This window comes from Vulpes lagopus, chromosome 6 (genome assembly GCF_018345385.1).
Source record: "Vulpes lagopus strain Blue_001 chromosome 6, ASM1834538v1, whole genome shotgun sequence".
Taxonomy (NCBI): Eukaryota; Metazoa; Chordata; class Mammalia; order Carnivora; family Canidae; genus Vulpes; species Vulpes lagopus.
In genome coordinates this window covers 75,904,952-75,917,269 of record NC_054829.1, presented here as the reverse complement: position 1 = coordinate 75,917,269, position 12,318 = coordinate 75,904,952, and the positions used below count along the sequence as shown (strand labels likewise).

Here is a 12,318-nt window from a genome sequence, read left to right as displayed (position 1 = left end):
AGTAAAAAGTTTGACAAAATGGACATCAATCACTCTAGAACTTTGATTCCTAGAGTCTTTAAAAAGTACTGTTTTATGAATCCCTGGGTGGCTCAGCGGTTTAGCGCCTGCCTTCCACCCAGGGTGTGATCCTGGAGTCCAGGGATGGAGTCCTCTGTCAGGCTCCCTGCATGAAGCCTGCTTCTCCCTCTGCCTGTGTCTGCTTCTGTGTGTGTGTCTCTCATGAATAAATAAATAAAATCTTAAAAAAAATAAAATTAAAAGTACTGTTTTAGCACCTAGTAAGTTGTGAGCTGCTATGACTATAGATCTGGGATTTCTTTCTTATAACACTGTAATTTATTCATTCATTCGTTTTAGAGACAAAGAGGGAAAAAAGAATGAGTAGCAAAAGGAGAGGGGGAAAAAAAATTTCAGGCAGATTCCTTACTGAGTATGGAGCCCAATGCGGGGCTCTATCTCACGATCCTGAGATCACGACCTGAGCTGAAATCAAGAGCTGCATGATTAACTGAACCACCCAGATGCCCCTATAATTCATCACACAAATACTTACTGAATATCTACTACTATGGAAAAATAAAGATGGGGATCCCTGGGTGGCTCAGCAGTTCAGCGTCTGCTCAGAGCGTGATCCTGGGGTGCTGGGATCGAGTCCCACATCGGGCTCCCTGCATGGAGCCTGCTTCTCCCTCTCCCTGTGTCTGCCTCTCTTTCTGTGTCTCTCATGAATAAATAAAATCTTAAAAAAAAATAAAAAGAAAGATTAAAATACTTACAAACTCTTCCTTAAAGACATTTAAGAGTCTAGAAGAAACGAAACGTATACAAATGGTAGAAAGCTTAAGAAATACACAATCTAGTTAAAATGTGAAGATTGCTCAGAGGGGAAGGATTACCTGCAGTTTGGTGGAGGGGAAAAATAAGGGTGGATTTAAAGGACAGTTATGGGCACCTGGGTGGCTCAGATGGTTAAGCATCTGACCCTTGATTTCATCTCAGGTCATGATCTCAGGGTCCTGAGATCAAGCCCACATCAAGCTCTGCACTTATTGTGGAGACTGTTTAGGATTTTCTCTCTCTTTCCCTCTGCCCACTCCCCACGCCCCCCACCACCTACCACATGCTTTCACATACTCTCAAAAAAAAAATTTAGGGGGTTGGGGGTGACTGGGTGGCGGGCACTGAGGTGGACACTTGACGGGATGAGCACTGGGTGTTATTCTGTATGTTGACAAATTGAACACCAATAAAAAATAAATTTATTAAAAAAATTTAAAGGACTGATGGACTTTAGGGGTGTCTGACTGGCTCAGTTACTAGAGCATGCAACTCTTGATCTCAGGGTTATAAGTTCAAGCCCCATGCTGGGTGTATAGATTACTCAAAAAATTTTTAAATCTTTAATAATAAATAAACAAGATATAAAAAAATAAAGTAAAATAAAGGACACATAGACCTTAGACAAAGAAGCTTTCTGGAGAAAAGCACAAAAGATGGAAAACCACCACGAAAAGAATTTAATTTCACAGAAATGAAAAAAATTATAAAATACTAAACAATAATGTACCAGTTAGAGGTTGCCAATTATAGCAACTTGGAATATCCAGATGAGATCAAATCACCAATTAAAATATCTAAAATTGTACCACTCATTCTACTGAAGTCCTAAATACTTTCAAATTAGTGACCCATGACCCCTTTCACCTATTATATTTCCCAATGGAACAAGATGGTGAAACATTTTATCCATACTGTAACTTGGAATAAACTATTAATTCTCTTCATAAGACAAATTACTTTTCCAATTTTGAGTATACTCCTCGAAGTAAGAACAAGGATCCTCACTTTCCTTTCACTTTACACAAACGACATACACGAGTGATAATTAAGCTTCATTTTGAAATCACAATGTAGGGATGCCTGGGTGGCTCAGCAGTTAAGCCTCTGCCTTCAGCTCAGGGTGAGATCCCGGGTCCCGGCATCAGGCTCCCTGCATGGAGCCTGCTTCTCCCTCTGCCTGTGTCTCTCTGCCTCTCTCTGTGTGTGTCTGACATGAATAAATAAAAATAAAATCTTTTATTTTATTTTATTATTTTATTTTATTATTTTTACTATTTTTTATTTTTTTATTTATTCATGAGAGACACAGAGAGGCAGAGAGACACAGGCAGAGGGAGAAGCAGGCTCCATGCAGGGAGCCAGACGTGGGACTCGATCCCAGGTCTCCAGGATCAGGCCCCGGGCTGAAGGTGGCACTAAACCGCTGAGCCATGGGGGCTGCCCTAAAAATAAAATCTTAAGAAAAAAAGAGAAATCACAATGTAAAAATTATGTTGTTTCACTCACTATGGCAAGATCAGTATTCTAGTCTCAGCTCTGTAATACTGTGCAAGTCGCTTCAGTGCTTTGTGCAAGTCAGTTTCCTGACTTGTAAAACGAGGTGGGGTGGGGGTTCAACCTGGATGATCTGCAAAGGACCTTCCAGCTTTAAAATACTATATTCAATTATATACCATCTTTTCTACAGAAGTCATTGTGACAAGGCCAACTATTAAAAAAAAAAAAGATAGTCTTCCTCTAAAATCATGTATTACATGATTTTTTATTAAAAACTACCCTTTACTGAGCACATACTAAGTGCCAGGCTCTATTTCTTATTTCACTTAATCCTTATTTACACCCATAAAAGCAAGTGGTTCCCTTACTTTACTCACAGGGTATTATCCATCTCTTGCCAGGTCCAATCAAATTAGAGGTGGAAGACAAGGATTCAAATTAAAGCCTAAATCCAAAGTGAGCTCTAATAAACTATACTTGATGCCTCAAACAGAAAATATCAGAAATAAAATAAATGAACAAAAGCTGAAGAGGTGGGCTGTGACTCTGGTGATCTGGAGAGAGCACAGTCTTATAACAAGGCAGCTTGGGTGCCTTGTAGCCATGTGGAAGCAGACGAAAGAAGCCAAATATCAGTCGTGTATGTCTGTGTGTGTGTGCGTGTGTACATGGACATGGACATGAAATCTCCCAATTTTCAAATAAAGGAAAAGAGATTCATCAGCTTTCAACTTCTGCTTTAAACAGTTCTAATTCAGATCTGTGAGGTTAATTTTGATACTCATAATTTTCCATAATTCCCAGGTAAGTATTAAAATGTGAGCATCAGCAAGAAAACCTCGGCTAAGAAGGGAAACCATATTGGAATCCTGGCTTTGCTACTACTAGTAGTGTGACACTGGTCAAGTTACTTCACCTCTCTAAACCACATTTCTTCATTTGTAAAGTGAAGATACTATCATCTATCTGGCAGGGTGGTTAGATTAATGGAGAATATGCACTAGAAGGAACTCAGCATAGTACCTACTTCAAGATAAGAGCTTGACAAATGAAAGCTATTATTATCTTTCAAAATCCCAGTAACACAGGACGTAGGATCTATGTTCACAGGCGTCCCAATTATGTCTATGACTACTACCCAAAGTTCACCTTTATAAGGTCACGCTTTGTCACTTTCCTGTATATCTAAAATTATTCTCAATTAGCTTATTTTTAAAATGTCACATGCACATACTAAGTTTGTGCATTACTTTCTAATAGAAAGTAACCAAACTTCAAAATAAATCTATCTTAAACCTAACGCTGAACCAACTACCAAATACTGTTTTCAGCGGCTAACAGGTCTTTAACGTGACGCTGCACATCGTGTCACCAAGCGTTCAGACTTCTGAACCGGGTGAGTATAAGGGAAAGTCAGGGATGAGTCCCAAAGCCGTCTGAGCGCGAAATGTACCTGCAAGTCGGAGCGGTACTTCCCGAATGGCACAGAGACAGTTGGGGGAGCCCGAGAAACGAGGCCTGAACCGACTGCACCTGGCAGCACGACGTTCCTCCAGCTGAGGGGGCAGGAGCAGGCGGCTTTGTGCCCCCAACCGTCGTGTCGTTCTTAGCCACCTGCTCTCGTCCACAGCCGGGTTTTAGACCCTCCTGCCCTCGTCCCCCGTGACCCCCTGCAGGCTGCGGCGGGGGGCGTGGGACTTAGGTTCTGCCGGCCTGTGGAGACAGGCGAGAGCGGCCGAGGCCCGCGCGGCCCGAGGGGCACGGCAGACGGTGGAGCCAGCCGTGCCCAGGACCGAGCCCTTCCCGGCGGGGCCACCCTCCACGCCGGGCCCGCAGGGCTCCGGGGCGCGGCCGCGGTCACCCGGGGCGGAACGCCGCGCTGGGGGCGGTGCCGGGCCGTAAGGACCAGCTCGGGGCCCCCAGGAGAGAAAGGGAGGCAAAGGGGCACGTGGCGCGGCACCAAGTCACCTCCGAGGCCCGAGTCGCCCGCCCCGCCCCGCCCCGCCGAACCCTTCCCACGTCCCGGACCCATCGCGCTCCTCTCACCGTCTCTGCTTCTGTGTGCTGGGGCCCGGCGCTCTGACCCCCCATCACACCGCGGAGGAAATTCATCTTCCGCTCAGCCACCGGCCCTGCAGGCCCCGCGGGAAAGAAAAGGTGACTTTCCCCGGCCTCGGCAGGGCCTGGCCCCCAGGCCCGCGCTCCGCACCCCCCGGCACGGCCGCCAACGCCGCCTGCCCAGGGGCCGCTCCAGCTCCCTAAGCCCGGAAACAGCCGCCACCGCCGCTCCAAGTGCGCGTGCGCGGGGACGTGGCATTACGTGGCGGCCGAAGGGCGCAGGCGACCGGGGAACGGAGGCGGGAGGAGGCCCGCAGCCCGAGCCCGAGCCCGAGCCCGCGCCCGCCCCCTGCGCAGGCCCCGCCCCCTGGCGGAGCCCCGCCCCTGCCCCGCCCTCGCCGGTCGGTCCTGCGGCCCCCAGGCCGTGGGGTTCCGGCGGCGCGTTGCGGCTTGCGGGGTGCCGGGCTTCGCCGAGGGCTTGCAGCGGTCGACCGGGGCCGCGTGCCGTGGAGCCGGGAGGGAAGCTCTGCTGCGGCCGCCGTCACAGGTGAGGGCCCCGGCCCCTGGGGTGCCTTTGCTCTTGCGGTCCAGCGGGGCGAGCCGTAGGGCCTTCGGAGCCGGCAAGTTGCGTTTCTTTACGGGGCTTTGTGTCGCGGTAGAAGAGGGTGCTAGAGCCCCCTCATCCCATTGCCACCGGAGGGCGCGTTTTTCAGTTCTTGCTCTTCAGACCTGTTACAAAAGGAATTCCGGATCTTAACACCAGGTACTCCGCTATCTTCGAGTGGTGTGAAGTTGAAACCCATCGAACCCTGCATATAGTGTATCAGAGAAGATGCATTGATCTGTAGTGTCATTCTGGCAGCCAGTTACGTAATATTTTGTTATTACTTCTCAACCCCTGCATTTCCAGTGTTTTTTTTTTAATATGAAAAATGTCATTTTTTTTTTCAAAATGGTGTGCCCTGCCCCTTTCGAAATGAGATTGCCCAGGTGGCTACACCTGCTTCTGGAGTAGCCTTGTAAATTTCTTGAGCGCAGGGTCCAATTAGCTTACTGATCCATACACCTCTTCACTTGGATCCCCTACAGGTCTCAAATTCAGCATTTAAAATTGAACTCATCATCTTCCCCAGCCTACATTAAAGGGGGAAAAAAAAAAGAGAGAAATCAATATGCTTCTTTGTGCCTTACCACTCTCAACAGTACCACTAGCCAAATAATTGCCTAAGCTAGAAGGAGGACACTGGGAGGAATCTTATGTTCTGGATTTCTCACCCACCCGTCCAGTATTCAAGCTCTTTCATTTCTATTTATAGAATATTTCTCAAACAGGTCCTATGCTCTTCATCCTTGCTGCCTTTGACATAGTTTATGTTCTCATCATTTTTCACCAAGATTATAGCAGTAGCTTCCTAACTAGTTTGTCTGCACTCAGGCCCTGGCTTCTGTCCAGTCCAGCCTCCAGTCCAGTCACCCTTGGATGAGCCTAGCAATGACAAAACATCTGTCCGTGTAGGTGCTCTTCTTAAAATCTTCCCGTGGTTGTCCATCTGCTCCATAATAAAATCTAGTCTCTGTAGCTTGGTATACAGACCTGTTATGTTCTGGCTCCTATCTTTCCAGCTCCTGCCTCCCCCACGTACTCTGGAATTTTGCCGGTATATGCCCTTCCCCTCCCACCTCCTCATCAAGGAAACTCCTACTGATTCCTTAAGATTTAACTCTGGCACCATCTGAAAGCTTTCCCTGAAATTCAGGTACCTATGTCTATGCTACCACTTTGCAGTTGTTAGTATGTGGAAAGCACTCAATAAATGCTTGTGAAGCCTACTGTTTAAGGGCAGGACTATGTTATTTATTCATTTTTGTATCTTCATATTTTGGCGCTGGCATTAAAGGTGATATTGATGGATAAATGAAGAAGACATTGTGTATATTTGAATATTTTGCTGAGGAGGAGGGTCCTTTTTTCATCTCTGGGGTGGAATTGTAGATAACATATATCACCGAGGCTCTAGTGAAAGTTCCTGTCCTACTGCCAAGGTATTAATTAAGCATGGGTGACTTGGAGAATGGTTGGGATCATACTGCCCCAAATCCTGTGCACTAAGCATTGTCTTCTGCTTTAAAACCGGACGCTTGACAGTTAATTCAGACATTTTCCATGGGGGTATTTGTTGCAACCTTAAAAAAGTGACCAATAAACACTCAGCATTGTTATTACCAAGTAATGTGTGTAAAGAATCACTCAGTCCCTAAGCCCCACCCCTTCCTGATGAGCTTCTCACCTTCCTCCTGTGCCTCACTCAATCCCCATCATCTGCATTGGGGCTCATGGATTTCTACTACATGGATTCTTTCCTTTTTTTTTTTTTTTTTTAAGGGATCTTATTTATTTATTCATGAGAGACACACAGAGAGAGGCAGAGACACAGGCAGAGGGAGAAGCAGGCTCCGTGAACAGAGCCTGATGCAGTACTCAATCGATCCCAAGATTCCAGGATCACGTCCTGGGCCGAAGGCAGCCGCTCAACTGCTGAGCCACCCAGGCATCCCTACATGTATTCTTTCCTAATAAAGCAAACAGACAAAAATAGTGCCTGACATTTTAGCTAAATAAATTCCTTTAAGGCACCAACCTGGTCAAAGTGCCCTGCTTTGTTTTAAACTGGTGAATAGGTCAGTAACAGCATATGAATTTTCCTTCCAGTTGACCTGTTTTCTTCCCTAACAGCATCCCCCTGGCAGGAAGGACTGTGGACAGGAGGGATGGACAGTTGAGTCCAGAGAAGGTGAAGATAGAGCCCTCAAACTCCCCCCCCTCCCCCGCCCCCCTGACCTCATAGTCTTGCCTCTCTTGGTGTCTGGCAAGGGGTGGAGCTGCTCACCACTTCCAGTCTCAAGAGGAAGCAGAGGGTTCAATGGCTACTTTGTCCCTCATTTGGGGTCTGAAAGAGGAGCAGAGGCATCATGACTAAGGAATAGCCATGAAATGGACTCGTTATTTAAGAGAAAGAGAGTTACAAGTGAATGTACTTTCACTAATTTTATAGAGAAAAGTCAGGGACCATGTCTTGTGCCTGTTTGTACCTTTTAATCATTTAGTAGAATTCCTTTAATATGATAGATGTTCGCAAACCGTTTCTTTAAATAAAGGAAAAGAAAACATGTAAAAATCCTGACCACCTGACTTAGGCCATTATGCTTCAGAATTTCATAAATCTAAATGTCTGGGATAAGAATGCCACAAATCCTTATAATACATGTAAAAAAATTTTTTAACTTGGGTGAATAAAAGTGATTTCTCTTTAAGCCAAACCTGATAACAAAGCAACTAACAAATTTGCAATTCATTTTTAAAATTGCTTCCTCAGAATCCCCTACTTCAGTGTCTCTTCAGTGGCCCACTTTCCCCATCCTTTCTTACTTTCTAGTGGCAAACTCAACAAAGCAATGAAATACAATTGCACAAGATTGTGTTTTGGTTGGAAGGATGGTAGTGCGGTGGAGTATTGTTACCTGCTTAGAAAGGTGAGATAATTTGTATTTGAAATACACCATACACAGATCTCTAAAGACTGCAAAATCAGTGTCCAGAAACATTGTTTTTGTTTTTTTTTTAAAGTCAGCTCTACGCACAACATGGGGCTCAAGTCATGACCCTGAGATCAAGAGTCACACGCTCTACCCACTTAGCCAGCCAGATGCCCCCAAATATTGTTGATACAATTATGCATTACTATCCATTAACCAAACATACAGAAAGATAAATTACTAATGATGAAGCAGCTATTGAAATTCATAACCAATCAGGGATCCCTGGGTGGCTCAGTGGTTTAGTGCCTGCCTTCGGCCCAGGGCGTGATCCTGGAGTCCCCGGATCGAGTCCCACGTCGGGCTCCCTGCGTGGAGCCTGCTTCTCCCTCTGCCTATGTCTCTGCCTCTCTCTCTGTGTCTCTCATGAATAAATAAATAAAATTTTTAATAATAATAATAATAACAACATTAAATACATAGGTGTTGTGCCTTATTTACCAGTCTCTGTCTATTAAAAGTGTTTTGCATAAAATACTTTACTTAATCCTCACAACAACCTTATGAGATGGGTAGTGATAGTAGATGGTGAAACAGGCAGAGCGTTATTTGCCTGATACCCTACAGCCAGGAAGTGGCAGAGCTAGGACATAAGTCTTAGATATGGCTCCAAAGCCTGTGCTGTTAGATACTATGCTATCCAGACTCTTCTGCACCCAAGGCAACCATCATGCACTAGGTAGAAATATGGCCTACAAGTCCCTATATAATCTGACCCCTCTGTTATCCCCCTGACCTCATCTTCTGCTGCATTCCCTCCACTCCAGGCACACTAGCATCTTGTTTCTGAAACTTAACTCCCTCTTTCCCTTGTTCTTTTCCTGTATTGGGGATGCTTGCTACTCCAGTTCTCTGGAGGAATGGCTTGCTCCTTCACCTGTTTGATTAGGTATGCTCAAGCGTTACCCAGGTCTCTCCTGACTATTTTAAGTTACAGTTTCCTCATACTCCTTCTCCCTCTGCTCTGCTTATTTTTCTCTGTAGCACTTGCCAGTCTGATACATTTATTTTCCCATATGTATTATTTTCCTATATTTCATCAGCTATAAGACACCATTAAGTGTCCCTCAGAGAAGGAAAAAAATTAAACCGTCCCAATTGTCTGATGCATCTACCACAAGATGCATCCCAATTTCAGGTTTCACAAAATGTGAAAAGATGTTCATTGTAGGACTAATGGAGTATAGTATATATTTTACATCTTTATCTTGTTTATTGTCTATCTCCTCATTGCCAGCAGAATGGGAGCTCCTAAGGGCCGTGATTTTAGTCCTTTTGTGAAATGTTTTATCCTCAGTGCTTAGCACAGTGTCTAACACATAATAAGCACTTGGTAACTCTAATGGGTGAATGAACTCCCCAGATGAAGAGATTCCTGCTTTCAGCCTGTGTGCAGGGAGCAGAAATTCTGCAACATTGCTAAGCGTTGCATGGTGGCCGGACTTAATAGAGTCTGCATCGGGGTCCTCAGAAAATTTTATTAACATGCTAATTTTAGTTTATGAATATTTTGTTGGCCGTTAATGACTAACTTAATAATTAATGTTTAGTCATATGTAAAAGTAAATGTGTGGGAGGAAGGATTTATATTTTTAGGACTAGATCTCAGCCCACTGGGAGAACCATCTCAACCTCCAAATGGCCAGCTTACCTTGCTTGGAGATTCACACTGATGAAATGGTTTTCTTCTCTTTCCTCCACTCCTCCTCCTCCTCCTCCTCCTCCACTCCTCCTCCTTTTTCCCTTCCTCCTCCTTTTTCTAAGATAGGTAATATATTCACATGGTTAAAATAAAAAGTACCAAAAAGTGTATAGTAAAAAGTTCCCCTGGTATATTCCGTGGCCACCCAGGAAATCAATGTAAACTGTTCTTGTTCATCCTTTTAGATATACAAATATGTATATTTAATATCTCTTTCTCTTTTTTAAAAAAATAACATAGATAAGGGACGCCTGGGTGGCTCAGCGGTTGAGCATCTGCCATTGGCTCAAGGTGTGACCCCAGGGTCCCCATGTGGAGCCTGCTTCTCCCTCTGCCTGTGTCTCTGCCTCTCTCTCTCTCTCTGTGTCTCATGCATAAATAAATCTTTTAAAAAATTAAAAGAATAATAATAACATAGATAAATGTAGCACATTGTATATACTGTCCTATACCTTTTTCCCATTTAATGTATCTTGGAGATTGTTCCACATCAATATATAGAGGGTGGTACATATCTTCAACCTTTCTTATTGTGTTCTGTAAAGTGCCTTTCAAAATATGTTTTTATTTTTTATTTTTTTAAGATTGTATTTCTTTCTCGAGAGAGAACAAGCATAAGCAAGGGGAGGGGCAGAGAGAGAAGGTGAAGCAGACTCTCTGCTCAGCAGGGAGCCTGATGCGGGGCTCCATCCCAGGACTCTGGGATCATGACCTGACCCCAAGACAGATGCTTAACTGACTGAGCCACCTAGGCACCCCTCAAAATATTTTTTTAAAGTCCTAAAACTTCATGGGACACCTGGGTAGCTCAGCGGTTGAGCGTCTGCGTTAGGCTCAGGGCATGATCCCAGGGTCCCAGAATCAAGTTCTACATCAGGCTCCCTGTATGGAGCCTGCTTCTTCCTCTGCCTGTGTCTCTGCCTCTCTTTCTTCATTAATAAATAAATAAAATCTTGAAAAAAAATAATAGAGTCCTAAGAGTTCCTAAGGAGACGAGGGTGCAAGAAAGAAGGTTCTGGGACCCCATCCTGTTCCATTCTATCAATTTCATTTGTTTACATTGCTGATTTCATTTGAACAAAAAGATTGAGAGGCTAAAATTTTGGATGGCCACCTCTCTTAGGGGGTGTGAAATGTGATCAAGGCATGGACTCACAATAGTCAAGGAGCCTCACATGCTCTAGAGTCTAGGGTTCAAATTCCTGCCCTACCTGTTAAGAAAGGAAATAAAGGTGGCTGTTAGGATTTTATTAGAGAATATCTTTAACATGCTTAATAATTTAATACCAGAGGGGCCCCTGGGTGGCACAGTTGAGCATCCAACTCTTGGTTTCGGCTCCAGTAGTGGTCTCGGGGTCTGAAATCGAGGCCCAGTTGAGATCTGCTAGAGTTTCTCTCTCCCTCTCCCTCTGTGCCTCTCCACACTCACTTTCCCCTGTGCTTTTTCTCTCTAAAATACATGAATCTTAAAGAAAAATAAAAAAACACTTCAATACCTGAAACAGTTAAGTACTCAATAAAAGTTAGAATGGACAGCCAGATCATCTTTGGTATGTATTAGCATTTTCTTAAAAACCAAACATGCAAAGATAGTACTTAACTGAAAGTATATTGGCTGATGTTACTGGAATGTCTGTTACTTCAGATATAGCTTGATCTGGGGCATCAAGACAATGTCCCCAGGATCTGGGCTTTCTCTATTTCTGGGCTCTGCTGTTTTTATCTGTTTCTTTCTCTGGCTCCTTACAGGGGCAAGATGCCTGTCAGCCCTATAATTTCCCAGGTCCAAGTTCATCAAGGAAGACTCCTAACCTCTCTTATGACTCACTGCATCTGGCTGAGTCATGCACTCATGTGTTGGGCCAGTTCCTGTAGTCCAGTGTGTAAGATGCACTGATTGGCCTTGATTCACACACCCACCTCTAAAACCAGCAGTGAGAGTCCTCAGTTCACCTCAAATCGTAAGGCATAAGAACAGGGGAACAGGGACTTTATTCAAAGGAAATCTGGAATACTATGCCAGGGGAAAGTTTATCAGGGTAGAAAAAACAATAATAGATGCTTACTGTATGCCCTAATGGACTTGACTGCCAATTTTTTTTTGAAGAATATTTTTTTCCAGCAGTGCTACTAGCATATTGCTAGCCTCAGTTCTGTTGCTTTGCAAAAGGTTCAAAAGATCATGTTGCATTATTTAATAAAAGTTATTTTACACTGCATTGTATTTCTGTCTACAAGCAAAGCTGTAGCTTTACTCTTAAAAAAAAAAAAAAAAAAAAACTATGGTCCAGTGTGTTTTCATTTTTAAGAAAATACAATAAAGAGAATTGCTAACTTAGGAAACATCTAAATTGGGAAATCCCATTTTCAGTTCCAAAGGACTTTTTATAAAACTATGGAGGGACAGATTTATCAGATCCAGGACTCAGCACTCTTGCCTGCTGTGGAAAATTTGCAGTGACCTCCCCACCACACCCCCTCTCTTCCAGCTAGCTGAACAGGCAGGTCTTGAATAGCCAGGATGGGTTTTTACTGTCCCAGTCTCTAGCTAGACCAAATCCTTTGAAGTTCACGATACGGGCTGATGCGAAGATTCCATGGAAGCTTAAGATGGTTTATTATGG

The 12,318-nt window shown here is 44.2% G+C and overlaps 1 protein-coding gene and 1 long non-coding RNA gene across 6 annotated transcripts in view; one reads left to right on the top strand and one right to left on the bottom strand.

The window, feature by feature from the left end:
* Positions 1–4,617, bottom strand: part of USO1 (USO1 vesicle transport factor) — a 91,661-nt gene extending 87,044 nt beyond the window's left edge. For 2 of the 5 annotated variants that reach the window (XM_041760189.1, XM_041760188.1), the window contains exon 1: positions 4,387–4,616. In XM_041760189.1, coding sequence (XP_041616123.1) covers positions 4,387–4,452 — 66 coding nt within the window. In that variant the 5' untranslated portion in view covers positions 4,453–4,616. Of the gene's footprint in view, positions 1–4,386 lie in introns of all 5 variants that reach the window. The other 3 variants (XM_041760190.1, XM_041760191.1, XM_041760187.1) reach the window with 2 other exon arrangements.
* A 172-nt stretch (positions 4,618–4,789) lies between these two features.
* LOC121493867 overlaps positions 4,790–12,318 on the top strand; it is a 50,738-nt gene continuing 43,209 nt past the window's right edge. The window contains exon 1 of the long non-coding RNA XR_005988576.1: positions 4,790–4,945. This is a non-coding gene — a long non-coding RNA (uncharacterized LOC121493867). The remainder of the gene's footprint in view (positions 4,946–12,318) is intronic.